Genomic DNA, 23,857 nt, shown 5'->3' with positions numbered 1-23,857 from the left:
GAAAAATTTGAATTTTGACATTTATTTGGATTCAAATTTGCCGCTCTTGAAATGCACCTGCTGTTGTTGGAGTGCACCACGGGTGGCACGCTAGCGTCCCACCTAGCCCCAAGAGGTTAACAAAATGCACATCTCAATAGATAGTCCAGCTGTCCTCATGACATGGAACAAGTTGGGGGGTGGGCCTTTCCTCTTTTGTTCTCTATTGCTCCTCTACTGTTCCTCAAGCAAGGGAGGAGGCTGATGACATCAGAGGGCACCATCAGACCAACTCCTTGAATGCCCTACTCCAGCTTGCATTTGTGTCTAAAAAACAATATTTTGCTCAAAATATTGTTTTTTTTTACCCTTAAGTGTGTGTTCATTACTGTATTTATAAATGGGATATTGTAAAAAAAAAAAGAAAAGAAAAGGAAACCAATTATTGGATATTGTAAGAAATAAGAAACGCTAACAAATAGTTGGAGGGCGTCTTTAAGGGACTCAGACTCCTGTCTTTACTCCACCATCCAAGCACATCCTCCTCATAGTCCATGGCTCGTCCAGGGCCGGATTAAGAAAATCGAAGGTCCCGTGGCTTTTTATAAACCCTTTATAATAAAGCCATAATAACATTTGCAATGTGATATAGGCTACAGTTGAGCAGACACGTTTTTGCGATTTCCATACATGGGGAACATTTGGTAACAGGTTCTTTAAAAACAAATTACATGCAATTCTAAATAATTTACATGATAGAAGACATTAGCTGAATCGTTTTAATAGCACACTAATGACCGTAATGAGTGGCTACTCTGACACTGACACACTGAGATCAATCTGGTCTTGAATTCAAACAAACAATAGCCCAGGCCAATGAAGCGACACACAAATTGTATATATATATATATGTAATAGCCTACAGTAGGTTACTAAATACCATTGACAGGGGCACACTGACTCACGCACTCACCTAATGATGAGGATGAAGCCATAGGCTACTACTCAAGGTGATGGCCGATGCGCGCGTCGTGGGCATAGCCTATCTAAAGATGGGCTACTTTGAAAAACAGTGATGTTGTTCACTATAAATTGGGAGTTGTTGAGATTTTTTTCCTTCTATTCTAAAGACAGATTAGTGTTCTCTTTTCAGCAGTAGAATTTTGCTTTCCAAACTGTATATTTTTCCCACAATTGTATATTGAAATTTGCAAAAAGCAAACACAACCACAACCAACCATAGAAATATAATCCATAGAAGGTAGTTCCGAATTCAAGTCAGGACTGGCAGCCAGTGCTAGTGTACCCATCAGTTTCATAGTGAAATTGCCAGTGTAAGAGGTTCCAAAACCCTTCTATGGATTATATGTCTATGGCCACAACACAACATTGCCTCTTGGGTCCCATGTGGGCTTTGGCCCAGCCCCTGACTCACATTATTGACCAGTCAAATGTATTTATTATGCAGTTCATTTTATTTTAATAAACAGTTACCCAATCAATGGGGACAAGTCAGGACACCCCTTGCCAGCCTATCTGTAGGTTCTGTGCTAAACTGCTCCACAAACACATAGTGTGATGCCGCAGCTAGGGACTATGACATGTATACACACTCGTAGCTGCTCATATATATATTTTTTTAAAGGCATGGAACTATATTTAACTATCAATTATGCTATAGTCCTTTCAAATACACTACATGATCAAAACTACACCTGCTAGTCGATGTTAATATGGAGTTGGTCACCACTTTGCTGCTATAACAGCCTCCACTCTTCTGGGAAGGAGTTACACTAGATGTTGGAACATTGCTGCTCGGACTTGCTTCCATTCAGCCATAAGAGCATTGGTGAGGTCGGGCACTGATGTTGGGGGATTAGGCATGGCACGCAGTCGGCATTGCAATTCAACCCAAAGGTGTTCGATGAGCATGAGGTCAGGGCTACTTGCAGGCCAATCAAGTTCTTCAACACTGATCTCGACAAAACGTTTTGTATGGACCTCGCTTTGTGCAAGAGGCATTGTCATGCTGAAACAGCAAAAGGCCTTCCCCAAACTGTTGCCACAAAGTTGGAAAAACAGAATTGCCCAGACTGTCATTGTATGCTGTAACGTTAATATTTCCCTTCAATGGAACTAAGGGGCCTAGCCATAACCAGGAAAACAGCCCCAGACCATTATTCCTCCTCTACCAAAATGTTTCACTTTGAACACTGCATTGGGGCAGTTAGCGTTCTCCTGGCATCCGCCAAACCCAGATTCGTCCGTCGGACTGCCAGATGGTGAAGTGTGATTCATCACTCCAGAGAACGTGTTTCCACAGTTCCAGAATCCAATGGCGGTGAGCTTTACACCCCTCCAGCCTACGCTTGGCATTGCATATGGTGATCTTAGGCTTGTGTGCGGCTGCTTGGCCATTGTGCTGATGTTGCTTCCAGAGGCAGTTTGGAACTCGGTAGTGAGTGTTGCAATCGTGGACAGCCAATTTTTACCTGCTACGCACTTCAGCACTCGACAGTCCCGTTCTGTGGGCTTGTTTGGCCTACCACTTCACGGCTGAGACGTTGTTGCTCTTAGATGTTTCCACTTCACAATAACAGCACTGACAGTTTACCGAGGCAGCACTAACAGGGCAGAAATTTGACGAACTGACTTGTTGGAAAGGTGGCATCCTAAGACGGTGCCACGCAGGCTCTTTAGTAAGGCCATTCTACTGCCAATGTTTAGCTATGGAGATTGCATGGCTGTGTGCTCAATTTTATACACCTGTCAGCAACGTGTGTGGCTGAACTAGCCAAATTCACTCATTTCAATTGGGGTATTACTTCTAATACAGAAATAAATTCACTACTCCACTTGTTCAAACTTGTCATTACTACAAATTTGCACTGATGGATCAACATTGCAAGATTCTTTTCAGTGTTCCCAAAATTCCTCAAGAACCCATCCACGTGTAAAATATAGCCAGGGTTGTGCAGGGGAGTCCTCAGCAAATAAATAAATGTATCTGTACACACAGGAAATGTAATTGACTTAGCGCAGTTTAGCTGTTTTTATGTAAAACCATCCTCCCATCACCTTAGAATAGAACGGGTAATGTCTATGAAATATATCTGTAGTAGTCAGCAAAGTACATTTTGTAAGTAAAAACACTTGAACTTTATTTGAAGCGGCAATTTATTTTTAGATACATTTAGCATATGAAAATGTTGTGTATTATATAGCAATAAGGACCGAGGCGGCCAGAGTACCTTAGTGCTATTATAAATTTGTTACCAACATAAATAGAACATGAAACAAGTTTTTTGCGTCATACCTGTGGTATATTGTCTGATATACACATGACTGAAATGCTGTTTCACCCATCAGCATCCAGGACCCAAACTACACAGTTTATAATGTTGTATAATCACCTTTCGGTTTAAAAAACATGGAAATTAATTAAACACAAAGACTGAGTCTGAAAATAGAAGGAAATTCACAAGAAACAACATATAGACAGGTTCAAACCTTCTCAAACAGCCTAAGACAGAGATGTTCCACCATTTACGTGATTTATACTGTATATTAAGAATTGGGAGGAAAGGCAACACTTTATATTAAGAACTGGGAGTGAATGCAACACTGCTGAACTGGGAAGGAAGGCAACACTGTATATTAAGAACTTGGAGAGAAGTCAACACTAACTCTGACTGCTATGATTCTGAATCTCAATTCTCAATCACTACTGCCATCTCTTGGTAATAGGAGGCATGACATATGGAAGAGGAAATTGTTAATTGATCATATTCAGACCGTAACAGAAAGAACGTAACAAGAGTTTGATGATGATATCAACACTATATGATAATGAGTACATGACCAATTTGTTTGAGAAAACAACATTCAAATCTATTTCAGCATAATCCTAATGAAACAACACTTTTACCACTAGTTATTACCTATTGTAACAAGCAACAGCAATGAGCTTCAGCAAAGACCTATGTCACACATAAATCACACTATTCTGACAGAAACATAATTGTAGAAACAATGGCAAAAAATGTAAGATCTATTTGCTGGATGATTAGCATTGAATTAGTCAATTTCAGTCACATCCAAAGCTTTTCACATCAGAGTAGACACTCTCTCCCCCCATCGCGTCACTCTTGGCCTTGGTTGGAGTTGTGTTTTGAGGGAAAGACAGAGCAGAGTATTGCAGCATGTCCTCACCGTTTCCCTGAGAAGAAAAATATATAATAACACATTACTGAGACAAACAATTAGAACATCTACACATTAAATCTAAGATTTCTCTGAATTATACTTCATCCTGCACATGATTGATTATTGAATAGATCTGATTAATGCTCCATACTTATGCCTTGGTCTTAGCTACTGCCAAAACATAATACTGTCTGTGAATAGTTGTGATGATTGCATGGCCAGTAGTTAATTATAATTCAGATAAAATCATTTCATACCTGATCGCTTTGCTGACTGGAATTGGGAACTTCACTACCGGATTGAAGTGGAATGGTTCCTGCTTCAGTAAGAATACATCAAATTACTAGCTTTGATCAGTTAATTACCATTCCAGATCAAACAAGCAAGTATTTTTCTCAATTAAGGCCGGGTGAAAAAAACATACAGAAAAAAACTACAGAAGTATGCAGTGTAATCATATGCCAAATTACAGGAAACACATTCATATTATGTGATTTAATAAATTTTACCCATGGGATGTCCAAATACTTACAACCATGAACCTGATTATTTAATACCAAACGTAAAAACAAAAACATATATACAAATCAACCAAATGCTTATAAGAAAAAAACATTATAATGACAATTGACTTACCATTACAACAGTCACAGATCTTCTTATTCTTCCTTGTGTACATGAGGTAGATTATCAGAACGATACACATTAACAGTGCTTCCCCGAGGATGAATGTTACTGGAATCAGCACATTCCTTCTGGGGTTTTCTGTTAACAAGGAAGACAAGAAAGCAGTCAGTGTCAAGTCCTGACCAGTAAAAGGGGTTATTTGTTATTGTAGTTTGGTCAGGATGTGGCAGGGGGTGTTTGTTTTGTCTGTTTCAGGGGTTTTGGTTTATGTTCTATGTTGTCTATTTCTATGTTTGAATATCTATTTAGTCTATTTCTATGTTCTTTGGTTAGGCCTTCAATTGGAAGCAGCTGTTCTTCGTTGCTTCTAATTGGAGGCCATATTTAAGTAGGGTTTTTTTTGTCACTGTGTTGGTGGGTATGTTCCATGTTTGTTATTTTTGTTAAGTGTTCACGTTTATCCAAATAAAAAGGAAGATGAGCATGATACCCGCTGCGCCTTGATCCGCTTTTTACGACGTACATGACAGAACCACCCACCATAAGAGGACCAAGCAGCGGAGGAAGGAGCAGCAGGAGGAGTATAAGGAGTCATGGACCTGGGAGGAGATACTAGCTGGAGAAGGACCATGGAGGAAGGCTGGAGAGGACCGGGAACGTTATGCGGGAACACGACTGGCAAGGAAGCCTGAGAGGCAGACCCCACATATTTTTTTGGGGGGGGCACACGGGAAGATTGGCTAGGTCAGGTGATAGACCTGTGCAAACTCCCCGTGCTTATTATGGGGAGCGTTTGGCGGTGAGAGCACCGTTCTATGCGGAAGTGCGCAAGGTCTCGCCCATCCGCACGCACAGTCCGGTGCGAGCGATACCAGCCCCCCGCAGGTGCCGTGCTAGAGTGGGCATCCAGCCAGGGAGAAGTATGCCTGCACAATACATCTGGCCACCAGTGCGTCTCCTGGGCCCAGGCTACCCTGTTCCTGCTCTACGCACGGCAGCCACCTTGCCTCAGCACAGCCCAGTTCGCCCTGTGCCAGTACTCCGCCCGTGCCGGGCTACAGAAAAAATCCAGCTAGGACAGGTTGTGCAGGCTGTGCGCTCCAGTGCGTAGTCAAGGCCCCGTGTATCCAGGTCCTGCTCCTCGCACTAGCCCTGTGGTGCACGTCCCTAGTCTGGCACCTCCAAAGCCAGCCCCACGCACCAGGCCTTTGGTGCACCTACCCAGTCCAGTACATCCTGTTCCTGCTCCTCGCACTAGCCCTGTGGTGCGTGTCACTAGTCTGGCGCCTCCAAAGCCAGTCCCACGCATCAGGCCTTCAGTGCACAGTCTCCGTCTAGAGCTTCCGGTGACAGTGCCCCGTCTAGAGCTTCACGTCCTGACCAGTAAAAGGGGTTATTTGTTATTGTAGTTTGGTCAGGACGTGGCAGGGGGTGTTTGTTTTGTGTGTTTCAGGGTTTTTGGTATATGTTCTATGTTTTCTATTTCTATGTAGGTTTTCTAGTTTTTCTATTTCTGTTAGTTTTGGGAACGACCTCCAATTAGAAGCAGCTGGTTGTCGTTGCTTCTAATTGGAGGCCATATTTAAGTGGGTTTATTTTCTCTTGTGTTTGTGGGTGGTTTTTCGTCGTTCTTTTGTTCAGTGTTCATTTCTTTAATAAATCAAGATGATTCACATCCCCGCTGCAGTTTGGTCCGATCATTACGATGCACATGACTATCAGAAGTTAATCCCATCATCATATGGAATGCATAATCAGAAATACTGAAAATCTAGTGTTCTTCACAATAGTTTCATTATGTACTGTATATCAAGATAGTGAATGACTGTTCAACAGGGCCAAACACGTTAGCTGATATTAAATAAGTATCAGTTACCCTTCATCACCTACCAATATCCAATTTTGTTCCATTGCCAAACAGGATCTCCCCACATGTGGCCACAGCACAGTAGTAAGTCCCAGCATCAGAGAGGCTGAGGTTGTTCTTGGAGAGGCTGTAGACACAGCTCTGCGTAGGAGAGGGAGTCTCAGGGCTCTTCTTACACTCATCACTCCTGTTCCCATGGGTGTAAATGACTCCTGGATGGGATTCCCCTGATCCAGCTCTGGACCAGTACACACTGTGTTCTCCTGTGCAGGTCTCAGAGAGTACTGTACACTGCAGAGTCACAGAGTCTCCTGGATGGACTGGGTCAGACTTTGCCTGTTGCTCCATGGTCTTGGAGTTGGACTGTGAGCCTACCAAATACATTTGTTTTTAATTTATTCCAAATGTAACAGTATTTCAACCCAATTTCTTCCTATCAACAATGTTTTTTGTGAAGTGGGGAAAAAAGCAACAAAGATACTTTTCAAAAGGACAAAAGTAAAACAGCATTAGTTTGAATTATTGTTATTATAGACAGGACTCAATAGTCTTACTATGTGCTTAAGAAAACTTAAAGAACACAAGTTGAAGTCATATAATCAAATGAGTTAACTAGCGGTTCTTAACTTGTGAAAAGAGAAATCATAATTTCTGTGGACAATTTCACAAATTTGACTTTATCTGTGTACATGGCTGCTCAATAGTATATAGCTGAATAAATGAGCTTTTCCTCTGAGATGAGCACATTAAATCATTTTTGCTCATGTATTACATTGATATGCTGAGGAGTTGTAAACCGTTCCTTGTATGTCACATCACTTGAACTTGTATTGTACATTGCAATGACTTCAGTGTAATTTCTAATAACATGTTTAAACCAGAAGATCGATAGCAACTTTTCAGTTAGTTGGACACATTCAAGGATCAAACACTCCCCAAGCTTAATGGTCACTGTATGGAGATGGTCAGTGACAGAATCTGTTAGAGAAATATAAAATACTACACTTGTTGAACTTAACTGAAAATGAGTTAATTATTTATGAGCACACCAATAATGAAAATTATGAATGATAATGAAGCATTGGGTCATACTTACAGACTGTGTTGACCAAAAGGATAAATACACAGGGTTGGATCATCTTTGCAGCTTCAGACTACTAAAAAAACCAATACACAGGGCTGGATCACTTCTGCAGCTAGTAAAGAAACCCCCATTTGAATTTTTTTGCTGTACTAAGGAGAGGTTGGTATTAGCCATTTTGATTGGTTGTCTCAGGTTAGATGGTCTGTGAAAGGCCAACGTCATCCACAAGACATATTGCTATATTGGGCTTAGAAATGTTATGCAAGTTGGTTGATATGAAGCACATTTTTGTCATATGTTTGGACCTTTTATAGGCCCAGTTTATGGCTAGTGAAGAGAACAATCCATGAAAAACGTAAAACATGACAGAGATGGAGCCATGCAGAGCTACCAATGATGCTAGGTACAGAACATTTTAGTCTGTCTTATTTTATGAGCAAACCTCTAAGCCAGCTATTTAATTTAATTATCAACTACAGTGTGTCACATTCTCATAGTCATTGTTGTCACTAACATCTATAGGACAGTCACAAGGCTAACATTTATAGTTGTAGGGTTCACGGCAGGTTCAATATTTTCTATTTAGATTCAGGAGACTTTTTGTCATCTTGTCCGAGATGTTGTTTTTAGAGTATAAATATACAATGTGGTTGTGTGTTCAGAGATGGACAGATATGTGCAGGGCAGGTTTACCAGACCACAGACAGCAGCTAAAAAGTGAGACACTCTAACTTCAATGTTCAGATAAATGTGTGCAAAGTTCACACAACCATTGTTGTTGACATTTTGCAGTTAAAACCTTGTTTTGCTTGTCAAAAGAAACTGAAACTATTTTGCGAACTGGGTAACCTTTGGTATAACAAATATTGGAGAAATAAGATTTTTGATTTAACTGAAGAGCCTGTGTGAAATAAATGTTTTATACAGCAAAATACATGTCTTACAATAGCTGCATTGTCTTTTTGTATTTTTTTATTTCACCTTTATTTAACCAGGTTGTCACGCCCTGACCAGTATAAGGGTTATTTGTTATTGTAGTTTGGTCAGGACGTGGCAGAGGGTATTTGTTTTATGTGGTTCGGGGTGGTGGTTTATTTAGTAGGGCGTTTGATTTATTATTTCAGGGTTTTTGGGTAATGTTCTATGTTTGTATTTCTATGTGGTCTCTGGTCTTTTGTATTTCTATGTCTGGTTTATTGGGGTTGGACTCTCAATTGGAGGCAGGTGTTTTCTCGTTGCCTCTGATTGGGAGTCCTATATATGGGTATGTGTTTGGTTTACTGTTTGTGGGAGATTGTTTCTTGTTTTGCGTGTGTGAGCCTGACAAGACTGTTTTGTTGTTCGTTCGTTCTTCATTTTGTTATTTTCTTGGTTTAAAAATAAATACAAGATGAGCATCCACATTCCTGCTGCGTTTTGGTCCTCCATTCCCGACAACAACTGTTACACAGGTAGGCTAGTTGAGAACAAGTTCTCATTTGCAACTGCGACTTGGCCAAGATAAAGCATAGCAATTCGACACATATAACAACAGAGTTACACATGGAATAAACAAAACATACAGTCAATAATACAATAGAAAAAAAGTCTATATACAGTGAGTGCAAATGAGGTAAGATAAGGGAGTTAAAGGCAATAAATAGGCCATGGTGGCGAAGTAATTACAATATAGCAATTAAACACTGGAATGGTAGATGTGCAGAAGATTAATGTGCAAATAGAGATACTGGGGTGCAAAGGAGCAAGATAAATAAATAAATACAGTATGGGGATGAGGGTAGTGTCACGGCTGTCGAAAGGATTAGACCAAAGTGCAGCGTGGTTGTAGTTCCACATTTTATTAAATCCGTGAAACTTTGTAAAACATAAACAACTGAATGTACAAAACCAGAAACTGTGACGCAGAGAGAAACAAACACTACTCAAAAGATAATCACCCACAAAACCCAGGAAGAAAAACCCCTACTTAAATATAATCTCCAATCAGAGGTAATGAGGACCAGCTGTGTCACGTCCTGACCAGTAAAGGGGTCATTATGTTATTGTAGTTTGGTCAGGACGTGGCAGGGGTGTGTTTGTTTTGTGTGTTTTCGGGTTTTATGTATGTTCTATATTTCCTATTTCTATGTTCCTATCTATGTTGTGTATTTCTTTGTGTTGGCCTGGTATGGCTCTCAATCAGGGACAGCTGTACATCGTTGTCGCTGATTGGGAGCCATACTTAGGCAACCCTTTTTCCACCTGTCTTTTGTGGGAAGTTGTTTTTGCATTGCTTTGTGTTAGCCTGCAAAACTGTCTCGCTGTCGTTCGGTTTCTTGTTTTTGTTTAAGTGTTCAATAAAAGTTAAAAATGAGCACTCAACCCGCTGCGCCTTGGTCCATTCACTACGACGGCCGTTACAAGCTGCCTCCAATTAGAGATCAACCCAAAAAACAACAACATAGTAATAGAAAAACTAGAACTTAAACATAGAAATAGAAAACATAGAAAAACACAAAACACCCCCTGTCACGCCCTGACCTACTCTACCATAGAAAATCACATCTCACCATGGTCAGGACGTGACAGGTAGATAGATGGGCTGCTAACAGATGGGCTATGTACAGGTGCAGGGATCTATGAGCTGCTATGACAGCTGGTGCTTAAAGCTAGTGAGGGAGGTAAGAGTCTCCAGCTTCAGTGATTTTTGTAGTTCGTTCCAGTCATTGGCAGCAGAGAACTGGAAGGAAAGGCGATTAAAGGAGGAATTGGCATTGGGGGTGACCAGTGAGATATACCTGCTGGAGCGCGTGCTATGGGTGGGTGCTGCAATGGTGACCAGTGAGCTGAGATAAAGCGGGGCTTTACCTAGCAGAGACTTGTAGATAACCTGTAGCCAGTTGGTTTGGCGACGAGTATGAAGCGAGGGCCAACCAACGAGAGCGTACAGGTCGCAGTGGTGGGTAGTGTATGGGCTTTGGTGATAAAAAGGATGGCACTGTAATAGACTGCATCCAATTTGTTGAGTAGAGTGTTGGAGGCTATTTTATAGATGGCATTGCCGAAGTCAAGGATCGGTAGGATGGTCAGTTTTACAAGGGTATGTTTGGCAGCGTGAGTGAAGGATGCTTTGTTGCGATATAGGAAGCCGATTCTAGATTTAATTTTGGATTGGAGATGCTTAATGTGAGTCTGGAAGGAGAGTTTACAGTCTAACCAGACACCTAGGTATTTGCAGTTGTCCACGTATTCTAAGTCAGAGCCGTCCAGAGTAGTGATGCTAGATGGGCAGGCAGGTGAGGGCAGTGATCGATTGAATAGCATGCATTTAGTTTTACTTGCATTTAAGACCAGTTGGAGGCCACGGAAGGAAAGTTGTATGGCATTGAAGCTCGTCTGGAGGTTAGTTAACACAGTGTCCAAAGAGGGGCCAGAAGTATACAGAATGGTGTCGTCTGCGTAGAGGTGGATCAGAGAATCACCTGCAGCAAGAGCAACATCATTGATGTATACAGAGAAGAGAGTCGGCCCGAGAATTGAACCCTGTGGCACCCCCATAGAGACTGCCAGAGGTCCGGACAACCGGCCCTCCGATTTGACACACTGAACTCTATCAGAGAAGTAGTTGGTAAACCAGGCGAGGCAATTATTCGAGAAACCAAGGCTGTTGAGTCTGCCAAAAAGAATGTGGTGATTGACAGAGTCGAAAGCCTTGGCCAGGTCAATGAATATGGCTGCACAGTAATGTGTCTTATCGATGGCGGTTATGATGTCGTTTAGGACCTTGAGCGTGGCTGAGGTGCACCCATGACCAGCTCTGAAACCAGATTGCATAGCGGAGAAGGTACGGTGGGATTCGAAATGGTCGGTAATCTGTTTGTTAACTTGGCTTTCGAAGACCTTAGAAAGACAGGGTAGGATAGATATATGTCTGTAGCAGTTTGGGTCTAGAGTGTCACCCCCTTTAAAGAGGGGATGACCACGGAAGCTTTCCAATCTTTGGGAATCTCAGACGATATGAAAGAGAGGTTGAACAGGCTAGTAATAGGGGTTGCAACAATTTCGGCAGATAATTTTAGAAAGAGAGGGTCCAGATTGTCTAGCCCAGCAATTTGTAGGGGTCCAGATTTTGAAGTTCTTTCAGAACTTCAGCTATCTGGATTTGGGTTTAGGAGAAATGGTGGGGGCTTTGGAAAGTTGCTGTGGAGGGTGCCAGGCAGTTGACCGATTAGGGGTAGCCAGGTGGAAAGCATGGCCAGCCGTAGAGAAATGCTTTTTGAAATTCTCAATTATAGTGGATTTGTCGGTGGTAACAGTGTTTCCTAGCCTCAGGGCAGTGGGCAGCTGGGAGGAGGTGCCCTTATTCTCCATGGACTTCACAGTGTCCCAGAACTTTTTTGAGTTTGTACTTCTGGATGCAAATTTCTGTTTGAAAAAGCTAGCCTTAGCTTTCCTAACTGCCTGTGTATATTTGTTCCTGACTTCCCTGAAAAGTTGCATATCACGGGGGCTATTCGATGCTAATGCAGAACGCCACAGTATGTTTTTGTGCTGGTCAAGGGCAGACAGGTCTGGAGTGAACCAAGGACTATATTTATTCCTAGTTCTTCATTTTTTTGAATGGGGCATGCTTGTCTGTTGTGTTCACAGGTAGATTATAAGGTAATTCTACACAGGATCTAATAGAGTCAAGCTGTATCCAAGCCGTGATTGGGAGTCCCATAGGGCAGCCCACAATTGGCCCAACGATGTCTGGGTTTGGCATTGTAAATAAGAATGTGTTCTTAACTGACTTGCCTAGTTAAATAAAGATTAAATAAAAATAAATAAATAAAAAAGCTGGCATTGCTACACATTGTTGGTAATAAATTGGATAAGAGCGTCTGCTAAATGATGTAAATGTATGATGTGAAACATGACTTGTTCCTCATTAGCAGAACATCACTGCCATCATGTGGCTACAGAATGAACAGAATCTAATCTAAGAACAGGGTTGTCACTAGTTACCACAGCCACAAAGTCAAAATTGACTGCACTGTAAAAATGTATAAAAACAAAACTGTGTTTTTTGGTCTTCATTTAAGGTTAGTGTTAGGTATAAGTTTAGCAGTTTGGTTAGGTTAGGGTTAAGGTTAGGTTTAAAATCAGATTTTAAGAAGAGAAGTTGTAGAAATAGGTGGCAGGGTTTATGACTTTCTGGTTGTGGTAACTACTGACGACCCAGAAAAGGGAATCAAGTATAGCAGAAATTATATTTTCCTGCAATCGAAGCAATCACTATAAGGGAAGAAACATGCAGTAAAAAAAATAATCAATGGAACAAGAGTTTGAGGATGAGATCATGGTAGGGCCACCACACAAAGCCTCTATTAACAACACCACAAATCTACCTGGGATGTATACTTTTATACTTTATGGTTGAAGTGGTTGGTTGAATTGTTTGGATGAAAGCAGTGTTGTCTTATGCTTTTGATTTAAGTTTATAAAAATAAGAAATTGCGAAATATCTCATTTGCAAGAGTTTTTTTTGTTGTTGACCAAACTCATATCAAACTATTCAGGGGATTTGGAGGAAAACCTTTTTCAATCAAGCATAAAGCTAATTGTAACATGTGGAAGTTCAGTTTTCAGTAAGGTAGGCCTAACACAGCTGTACATTTGTTTGGAATTCATCCAAGTTTGTTTACAGTCCAGTTCAAGACAACTTGGAACTCACAAAAAATAGCTCTAACCGGGAAATACACTTTGAATGTTCATCCAACTAGGAATTGCAAGTCGGGAATTCAGGCCTATTTCTAGAGCTCTGACCTGAGGATCACTGACGTCATGATTCGACCTTGTTTTTTTATTTCCCATTTGTCTCGAAAGCACCACAAATCCAGAGAATGCCAGGCCTTGATGACAAAGTTTCATGACAACATTTCCCGACAAGAAGGACCCCTACGCCAACTTCCTGTTCAAGCGAGCACAGGACAGCTATGAGTCCAAAAACATCTTGTATGCTGTTGCATAAATGATGTAATATGCCAGGGAGATATGTATACTGTAGCTAAGAAAGTAATGCTAAGTGTATGTTGTGTAGTAAGCTGTTAGTAGCCCATGTTTCTCACCCCAATATGTTGGTCCATTTCCACCTCTTAACTTAGTCTACAGTTCTGACTTGGTGGTGTACATGTAGCCTATAGCCTGCTCATCAAATATTGTAAGAGCTTTCATTTTCTGCTTATATGCCCCCTTTATTTATCCTACAGTTCCGACTTGGTGTACAGGGAGAATATTGTTAGAACGGCCCATGTTCTGAATTATACCGCTGTACATTTCAAAAGTGCTGAACAAATAGTTATATTGACTACGTCCGTCTTAGCTCGCTGATTAATGTCTTAATCAAAATTATGGATTGCCTCTTCTCCGCTCATCGTTCCCTTATGCCATAGTTTGTACATCTCAATTGCCACATATGTTTAAGCAAGTCAGCCATATAACCTATGTTTTTTAAAAAGGCAGTAAATGAGGCTGAATGAATTTTTTTGCTGACAGACAAAACTCTGAGGATAGCCAGATGTAGCAGTGGTAAGGATTCACTCCATGGTGCTGAAAATAAATCTCTGCTGTTGGGACAGCTTTATGTACACCCTAACAGTTTGTGGACACTGTTTGTCACTGTAACATTTATTTCACCTTTCTTTAAATAGGTAAGTCAGTTAAGAACAAATTCTTATTTACAATGACAGACTACACCAGCTAAAACCAGACAACGCTGGGACTCCCAATCAGAGCCAGGTGTGATACAGCCTGGATTTGAACCAGGGTATCTGTAGAGATACTTCTAGCACTAAAGATGCAGTGCCTTAGACTGCTGCGCCACTTGGGAGCTTGATGTATTATTTAGTGTTTTGTTATGTAGTGGCTTTGCTGGAATGCATCTAAAACAAGTTGGGGGAGTTTGCCCCACCAAGATGGACATTCTAAAATTGCCACTGGCTATTTCTATGTTTCCCAATCTTAAATTAATTTTTTTCATCTTTTACTTTCAATTTTGTACACCAGCTTTAAACAGCTGAAAATACAATATTTTTGGTAATTCAAAACATATTTCACAGCGTTTTAGATGGTACAATGATTCTCTACGCCATATTTGCATGTTTTGTTACATAAACTGAAAATAGGTAAACTATTCGAATTTTAGCAAACAGGATATGGCAGAGTGATTTCATCGTAGTGCATCGTTAAGGATATTTTCTATATCCTCCTTTGAACTTTTGTTTACGGATTGATACAGTTAGATAAAATGTTTTTAATAACGGTTGATTTCATAAGGATCCATTGTAATGCTACGTACCATCTGGGGTTTGAAATCTATGGATGATACGTTTCTCTTTCTTAATTTTCCAAGCAAGCATTTTCCATTCACTTTCACCTTGCTCAACATATTGTTGCTTGGATTTCATGCCAGCAATCCCTGCAGATCGGGTGATTATTGTGTTTTATTCAAGCTTCAAAGTGTTCAACAGTTGAAGGGTGTTAGCATTTTTAAGTCGTGGATTTTCTTTTCTAGTATTTCTATTTATTTATGGGTGTTCTTTTTCTTATGTGAAGAGTAAGACATGATACAACCTCTCATATTTGCATTAGTTGGGCATACTTCTTTATCTACATTTATTTCCAAAAACATGTCTATATTTTTGTTGAAATTTAAGGTAAACTCCTTGTCTTCAAGTAACATTGTGCTGAATCACAATGTTTTTGCTATTGGCATAGCAGGTTTGCGCTTTAATTCGAAGGACAATGGACTACGGTCCGTAATTATTCTATGAAGCTATTTACATTCAGAAACACAGTCAATTAACTTTTTAAGGTATAGGGGGCAGTATTTTTGATTTCGGATGAAAATTGTGCCCAGAGTAAACTGCTTAATACTCGGGCCCAGAGTCAAATATTTGCATATTATTAGTAGATTTGGATAGAAAACACTCTGAAGTTTCTAAAACTGTTTGAATGATGTCTGTGAGTATAACAGAACTCATATGGCAGGCAAAAACCTGAGAAAAATCCAACCAGGAAGTGGGAAATCTGATCCTTGTAGTCTTTTCAAGTCATTGCCTATCTAACACACAGTGACTTTGGGTTCATTTTGCACTTCCTAAGGCTTCCACTAGATGTCAACAGTCTTTAGAACCTTGTTTCAGGCTTTTGCAGTGAACAGAGAGCGAACAAGAAGGCCGGGAATTTGGTGACTCTGAAAATTACATGTTCATTGGTGCGCATTGACGTGATGAGGTAGCTGTGTTCCATAACGTTTTTCAAGACATTGGAATCGTCCGGTTGGAATATTATTGAAGTTTTACGTTAGAAAGGCCCTAAAGATTGATGCTATACAACGTTTGACATGTTTCTACGAACGTAAATATAACTTTTTGACTTTTTGTCGTGAAATTTTTGGCACGCTTCCTACATTTGGAGTAGCTTACTGAACGCGTAAACAACAAGGAGGTATTTGGACATAAATTATGGACTTTATCGAACAAAACAACATTTATTGTGGACCTGGGATTCCTAGAAGTGCCTTCTGATGAAGATCATCAAAGGTAAGTGAATATTTATAATGCTATTTATCATTTTAGATGACTCCAAAATGGCGGGTATCTGTGTTGCCTGATGTATTTTTCTGAGTGCCGTACTCAGATTATTGCAAAGTGTGCTTTCCCCGTGAAGCTTTTTGAAATCTGTCACAGCGGTTGCATTAAGGAGATGTTTATCTATAATTCTTTGAATAACAGTTTAATATTTTATCAACGTTTATGATGAGTATTTTTGTAAATTGTTGTGCTGATCCACCGGCAGTTTTGGAGGCAAAATATTTTCTGAACATCACGCGCCAATATAAAATGGGGTTTTTGGATATAAATATGAACTTTATCGAACACAACATACATGTATTGTGTAACATTGAGTCCTAGGAGTGCCATCTGATGAAGATCGTCAAAGGTTAGTGCTTAATTTTAGCTGTATTGGATGTTTTTATCTCCACAGTTAACATACAACCATCTCTTTGGTGTTGTGGTTTAATACTTTAGACATGTTAGGAAGAGGATATATGCTGAGTATACAAAACATTAAGAACACCTGCTCTTTCCATGACATAGACTGAACAAGTGAATCCAGGTGAAAACTATGATCCCTTATTGATGTAATTTGTTAAATCCACTTCATTCAGTGTAGATGAAGGGAGACAGGTTAAAGAATTATTTTTAATGGGATATGGTAGTATATGGTAGTAGGTGCCAGGCGCACCGGTTTATGTCAAAAACTACAAAGCTGCTGGGTTTTTCACACTCAACAGTTTCCCATGTGTATCAAGAATGAGTGGTCCACCACCAAAAGGACATTCAGCCAACTTGACATGCTCTATCAATTGAGTCATACAGCTTTAGTAGTGGCATTTCATCTAATATTTGAACCAGTTATATGCCCAGTTGATAGGCTATAACGTAACAAAATGGGGAAAATGTCCAGGGGTCATTTCTGAAGAATATTATTTATTTAATGTTATTGGTGATTAATTTTAAGGGGGAAAAAAAGCCTGTCTCTCATTTTAAGATCAACCCTGTTACGTGATCTGAACTGTCTTTTAAGATGGTGGAACTATTCCTTTTTAAATATTGCACTATTCCTTTTTAAATATTGCACATCTAATAGTCAAATTAAAGTGTAAAAGCAGGTGAGCTGGTTCTACTCTTTTTGGACATTTTCTGGTGCTTCGATGTCACCAAGTTAAACTTCTCAAAAGCTGTTTGGTTTTCAGTAGAAACTGGAACCATTTTGCATACAGGGTAAGCTCGTGGTAAGCTTGTGGACTTGTCATATCAAACAAACCCTTGTTTATTATGACAGATTTAAGAGAAATAAGCGTTTTGCTTTAAGTTCATTATAACTCAAGAACCAGTGAAATCAACGTTTTATACAGCAAAAGACAGTATTTTACCACCGTTTAGTTGTTAGTTTTCTGTTGTTTTCCAAGGTATGTTTTCAAGCAATTAACAGCTACACATGATCTTACATACTGTAAATTCAATCTTGAATTGCAACACATTTCGGCTGAAGTCAAGTCAATGACTTACTCCTCACTAGCAGAACTTCACTGCCACCACGTGGTTACAGAATTAACTGAATCTAATCTCATGAGGGCCCTATAACTGAAGCCTTGACAGACATCAAAACAATCATGTTGGCCCCCTTCAAAGACTGATATGACTGAAATTCATTCAAACCCTCACTCTGTGTTTTTCCATCTATTTGAAATCTTATAGTTACTTTGAGCACAGTGAGGGCATGATTAGAGGCTAGATAAATATTTTGTAATTTCTTCTGAGATCAATGGACACTAATCACTAATTAAAATAGTATGATTGGTCCAAAATCCCAAGTAATGTGTGCTCGTCATCTAACTACTTGATGTTGAAAAACAATGCAGGAGACAGTTATTCAGGTGGCAAATTAATTATTTATTTTAAAGAGCCACTTCATATCAATCATCTTAATTAGACAACAATAATATCGCCCCCATAGTGCACTGGCCATTCCTGTTCACAAGCAATGACAACTTTCCTGGTGGACGGTGGAGAACCCCTGTATCTACAGTGGGGATAACGATCCCCACCTATGTGTCTACATATGATTACAGGGAAGCTGTTGGTGCTTTGAACCTGATCCCTGCCCCTAGGTGTGCCACCACCAGTACAAATGGCCCTGACCTGATTTGAATTGGCTTTAATGAAGGTGTTTTTCACTTTGCAGGTTTTGCCATCAGACTCGGTCAACTCCAAGTAGCCCATCACACCCTGACACTTTTGCATTGTCATATCCCCCTTGACGTGCTGTCGGAGGAATTGTTGATAACGAGACTCAATGTTGGCCGGTTGACCGTGTACCACCACTGTGGCACACATCAACACCAGGAACAGGGAAGCCCTCAGGAACCCCATGGCCTCAACTAAATGGAGAAACAGGAGGGATGAGTCAGACTATTACTAGTATATTACTATTACTATACAGTATATTACTATATCTTTCAATAAATGAAACAACAGGAGGGGTAAGTTAGACTATTACTACTAGTATATTACTATTACTGTACAATATAATGATGTAACGACCCTGGGTTTATAAGCGCGTATATCAACTCTGCCGCTCGAGCATGCTTTTGTGGCACAGTCGATAGCGCGCTGGACTTCGGGATAGAAGGTCCACGGTTCGAGACCTGCTCCCTGCCTGTTTCATTACATTGGTGTCAGAAGTGATCGGACCTTGCATCCATGACAGTGTGTGTGCTTGGCCAGTGAGAGCGTTCCTATAAGACGTAGAGCCGCAAGCTAGCATGAGGATGCGCTCTTTGAAAAGAGGGAGTAGTGTAACGACCCTGGGTTTATAAGCACAGATATCGACTCCGCCGCTGGAGCATGCTTTTGCAGCACAGTCGATAGCGTGCTAGACTTCGTGCTAGAAGGTCGTGGGTTCAAGACCTGCTCCCTGCATGTTTCATTACAATAATATAACTTTCACTAAATGTAAAAACAGGAGAAGTAAATCAGACTATTACTAGTATATTACTGTTACTATACAGTATATTACTGTATATTTCACTAAATGGAGAAACAGGCGGGGTAAGCTAGACTATTACTAGTATATTACTGTAACTATAAAGTATATTACTATTACAATACAGTATTTTACTATATATTTTACTAAATGGAGAAACAGGAGGGCTAAATCAGACTGTTATTAGCATATTACTACTGCTCTACAGTATATTACTATATCTTTCACTAATTGGAGAAACAGGAGGGGTAAATCAGACTATTACTAGTATATTACTATTAATGACTGTACAATATAATACTGTAATTACCATCTTTCACTAAATGCAGTATGGGGAAGATAACACTGCTGTGTGTCTCAAATAGTCTATTGATTAATATACCAGAAACATGACAGGATATTAACATCTTTATATGTCAAAGCTTGTCAAATGTCTGAAAAAAAGTTAGAAAGTAAGGTGGAGTAAGTAGAGTCATCATACTCCAAATGATATAGAAGTTCACAAAAATAAACGTCATTACATTATTGAAATCATATTATGGTTATGAAAAATGTGCAATATTTTACTTGAGAGAGAAAGCACTTACCTCTGGCAACTGATTTCAATGGCCTTCGATGTGACTGGTTAGTTGTTTTCTGTCCTCTCAGATATCTACAGATACAATACAGCATTAACCAGAGACAACAATCTTCAGATACAGAACTATTCTTTAATGCTCTAGTACTGTAATGCTGAGGCAATTATGTCTTACCTGTTTGAGTGTCTCCGCTGTGAAGTGAGCAACTCTATCCTGATACTCAACTTACATATATAAATATATACACTTTCATGAACTTTGATTTGGTGACCCCTGGCACCTGTGTTGCAACATTGTAGTGGGATAAAAGGGTTTGAATTAGCTAACTATTAACAGTCAAATCTTTTCAAAATAACGGTCAATCAGGAGAGATCTCACATCAAGTGTGATGCCAACCTTAGCAGTCCTATTGCAAGTTATATTAATGTTATGGCAGTAGTTACGGGACCCAGTGTATTTGATTTGGGTTTTTGTGATTGAGATTGTAAGTGTGAGTTGAATTTAAGGCCAAAATTCATTCATTTTCAGGTATTGGCATTCCAGACAGCACTGTGTTGGATGGAGAGAGTTGACTGTTCATTTATAAAGTGACAGTTCTGTGGTGTGACTCATGACCCATTCAGCTGTGATGGCCAACACACCACCTGATTTAAGACTTCTAAATCAAATGTCAACTCCCTCTGTTGGGGCAGCAGGTTGCCTAGTGGTTAAAGCATTGGGCCAGTAACCGAAAGGTTGCTGGATTGAATCCCTGAGCTGACAAGATACAAATCTGTCGTTCTGCCCCTGAACAAGGCAGTTAACCCACTGTTCCCCAGTAGGCTGTCATTGTAAATAAGAATGTGTTCTTAACTGACTTGCATGTTTAAATAATAATAATTAAAGACAAGCTGCTGTACCAATCAAACTCAGTTATGAAAATGCTATTCAGAAATACTGATATCCATAGTTAATTGTTTTCAAGTATTCTCTTCATAAGCCTGCTCTTTGCTTCGAATTTGCCTTAGACAGAGAACTGTAAAACCAAGTAAACCTGGAGATAAACATTAGTTGATGCCAACAGCTGTTGGGAAGTCCAGGATTTCCAAATACATTTTTGGACTTTGGATTTGTGAAGTATAGAACTTGTTTTTTGGATCCTACAAGCTGATTGGTTGATAGCAGGGAGTTATTCACCACAATCCCCTGAGTAATGCCTGTTAACAGAATTATCAATGCCCTGTCCCACAGCCCAGCCAGGGAATTCATAAATCCCCCCCCCTTGGAAAAAAGCAGCTAGACATTATTTCCCCATAGTTCTAACCAAGCATTTTGTTTGCAACACTTGGTGTTTGTCTAAACTTTGCTGCCTGCCTTTCCGACCTATCCAACAATGTTGATTTTGTTTTGTGATCTCTGCAGTGCCATAGAGAATGAACGTTTCCGGACAAGACTGACAGCTTCTCTGAGCCAGACAAATTCATTTATCAGGATCATTATAATGGATATATCCAAAGAAATGGCAATATAAACATTTTTTAAACATATGAAAATCTTTTCAGCTACATGATGTTATTGTGTGTTAGCTAGCAAAGGGGAAGTAGCTAGCCTCCATAGCAGCCTTTTTTTGCTTAGAACGAACGTTCAGTCCACTTGGATGGCAACCATGCCAATAGAATCTGCAGATGTGCCCTTGAGCAAGGCACATAACCCTAATTTGCTCCAGGGGTGTAGTACTACTATGGCTGATTCTGTAAAACAACACATTTCACTGCACCTATCTGGTGTATGTGACAATAAAACATATTGTTTTGTTAAGCATCCCTAGTTCTGTCGATAATGTTGAGAGTTGTTTATTGTTTTTCAAATCCCAGACTGTACCTTTAATCCTTAACTGTTAATTTAGTGCTGGAAAAATATTGGTCTAGTGATACACATCCTAAACATCCCCTGGCAACAGCCCATTCTGTGCTGCCCTTCTCTGTATTTCCCAGCCATATTGACCAGATAGTTAAAAAACTAAAGATGATCCTCCCATTCAGCCATATTGACCTGAGAGTTAGAATACTATAGAGGATGTTCCTATTCAGCCATATTGACCAGAGAGGTAGAATACTAGAGAGGATCCTCCCATTCAGCCATATTGACAAGAGTGTTAGAATACAAGAGAAGATGTTCCTATTCAGCCATATTGACAAGAGAGGTAGAATACTAGAGAGGATCCTCCCATTCAGCCATATTGACAAGAGAGTTAGAATACTAGAGATGATGTACCCATTCAGCCATATTGACCAGAGAGTTAGAATACTAGACAGGATCCTCCCATTCAGCCATACTGACCTGAGAGTTAGAATACTAGAGAGGATCCACCCATTCAGCCATATTGACCAGAGAGTTAGAATCCTAGAGAATTGTCCCATTCAGCCATATTGACCAGAGAGTTAGAACACTAGAGAGTATGTTTCCATTCAGTCATATTCACCAGAGTTAGAATACTAGAGAGGATGTTCGCATTCAGCCATATTGACCAGAGAGAGAATCCTAGAAGATTGTCCCATTCAGCCATATTGAGTGGACCAGTGAGTGTTCAGTTATATTGCTGTGGTCTATAGGGCTTTGTCCCCTGATAGCAATCTTGCTCACTGGTCAACGATTATACAGCTTTATGTAGCAAGAGAAGTTAGGAAGTTATACTGTCATAAATCCAAATGCTGTCAATATTTATCATTATTTGCAAATAAACAATAAAGAACACATCTGTCCATATGCACATCCTCTGAAGACATGTAGTTGTGTATTTTCAAAGCTAAAATTTGTATGATTTATTTTGACCAGGAAGGAGCTTGCCCATACCACTTCTATTATAATTAGTTGAGTCCGCTTGGAAAAATCTAAATGACCAATATATAGACTACAGTTCAAAAACAGTTTGGACTGCAAGTCCATGCTTTGATTACTAATCAATTATCTTGTTAGATATAGAAGGAAAACACTTCTTATTTGTTTCAATTATCTTGTTACTGTACATATAGAAGGAAAACCGTTTTTGTAATTCCAATAATATATTAGAATACTTACACATGGAAATGTAATATAATATTTCCAGATGGAGACATTGGTTTGTAGTTTCAAGTTGTATTAGTTGCATGGGATACGCATGGTATACATCGTCCAATGAAATGCTTATTTGCAGGTTCCTTCTGGACAATGCAACAACAATAAGAAATAATAAAAGATAAGAACATGAACATAAATTAAATGGCTCAGTAAAATAGAATAAACATTTTAGCATAAGTATAATACAGGGGGCAAGTGTTTCAATTGTGCAGTATTTAGCAATCATAATAAGAGTCTGGTAGCAGCAGATGTTATCTATGTGAAGCATGAATGTGTGTGTGTGTGTGTGCATGACTGAGTGCATGTGTAGTAGAAATTTGTGATGCATTTGGAAATTGGTTATGTATATATGTATGTAAAATTGAAAAGTACATTTTCAGCAGGGGGCATGAAGAGATGTAACCTCAATATGTAATAATATCTAGAATGCACATATGTATCTACTATGGAAAGTGCACTGTAAGCTTTATCGCAAATGAGATATTAGTTCAGCTCACATTTACTGGCTAGATGGCAACCAGGAGGAAATGTCAATGTTTGGTTCCAAATGGTTACAGTTAGTCGCACTGATAAAACAAAGAAATGGATGGGTTCATCAGCACTGATGCAATGTTTGGTTTGCGCCAACCCACAGTATTAATGGCTGGTAAATACCCATGAATCACGCAGTTTTTGTCGACAGTGATTTCTAATACATGAAGAGAAGTAACATCAAAGACAGCACAGACTGGGACTACACTTCCATGCCAATCCATTTTGTTTTGCTCTCCACAGAAGATGTGATTACACACCACTCTGATGTGGTTAATGGATATCCAAGGGTCACATCCAATGGGGTTCATTTCA

The 23,857-nt window shown here is 39.7% G+C and overlaps 2 protein-coding genes across 2 annotated transcripts; both read right to left on the bottom strand.

Moving 5' to 3' along the window:
• Nucleotides 1-3,154: 3,154 nt before the first annotated feature.
• LOC106604508 (uncharacterized) lies at nucleotides 3,155-8,040 on the bottom strand. Its single transcript, XM_014199173.3, has 5 exons — nucleotides 7,776-8,040; nucleotides 6,703-7,050; nucleotides 4,822-4,950; nucleotides 4,443-4,504; nucleotides 3,155-4,198 (listed from the first exon to the last, which is right to left on the bottom strand). Exons 1-5 carry the CDS (start codon nucleotides 7,816-7,818, stop codon nucleotides 4,067-4,069), a joined length of 714 nt encoding a protein of 237 aa, XP_014054648.1. The 5' UTR covers nucleotides 7,819-8,040; the 3' UTR covers nucleotides 3,155-4,066.
• A 10,180-nt stretch (nucleotides 8,041-18,220) lies between these two features.
• Nucleotides 18,221-20,181, bottom strand: LOC106604501 (ribonuclease-like 3). The gene is made up of 3 exons (XM_014199167.3): nucleotides 20,090-20,181; nucleotides 19,925-19,989; nucleotides 18,221-18,732 (listed from the first exon to the last, which is right to left on the bottom strand). Exon 3 carries the CDS (start codon nucleotides 18,722-18,724, stop codon nucleotides 18,281-18,283), a length of 444 nt encoding a protein of 147 aa, XP_014054642.1. The 5' UTR covers nucleotides 18,725-18,732; nucleotides 19,925-19,989; nucleotides 20,090-20,181; the 3' UTR covers nucleotides 18,221-18,280.
• Between the last annotated feature and the right edge of the window lie 3,676 nt (nucleotides 20,182-23,857).

The sequence above is a fragment of the Salmo salar genome, chromosome 05 (assembly GCF_965601325.2).
Source record: "Salmo salar chromosome 05, fSalSal1, whole genome shotgun sequence".
Lineage (NCBI taxonomy): Eukaryota > Metazoa > Chordata > Actinopteri > Salmoniformes > Salmonidae > Salmo > Salmo salar.
The sequence above is the reverse complement of the archived record's forward strand: the minus strand, read 5'-3'. Positions and strand labels throughout refer to the sequence as shown.

Coding starts and splice junctions, on each gene's coding strand:
- LOC106604508 (XM_014199173.3), bottom strand. CDS start 7,818: ATGATCCAACCCTGTGTATTTATCCTTTTGGTCAACACAGTCT. Junction 7,051..7,775: donor CCTTTTGGTCAACACAGTCT/GTAAGTATGACC, acceptor TGTATTTGGTAG/GCTCACAGTCCAACTCCAAG. Junction 4,505..4,821: donor GATCTGTGACTGTTGTAATG/GTAAGTCAATTG, acceptor TTCTTACTGAAG/CAGGAACCATTCCACTTCAA.
- LOC106604501 (XM_014199167.3), bottom strand. CDS start 18,724: ATGGGGTTCCTGAGGGCTTCCCTGTTCCTGGTGTTGATGTGTGCCACA.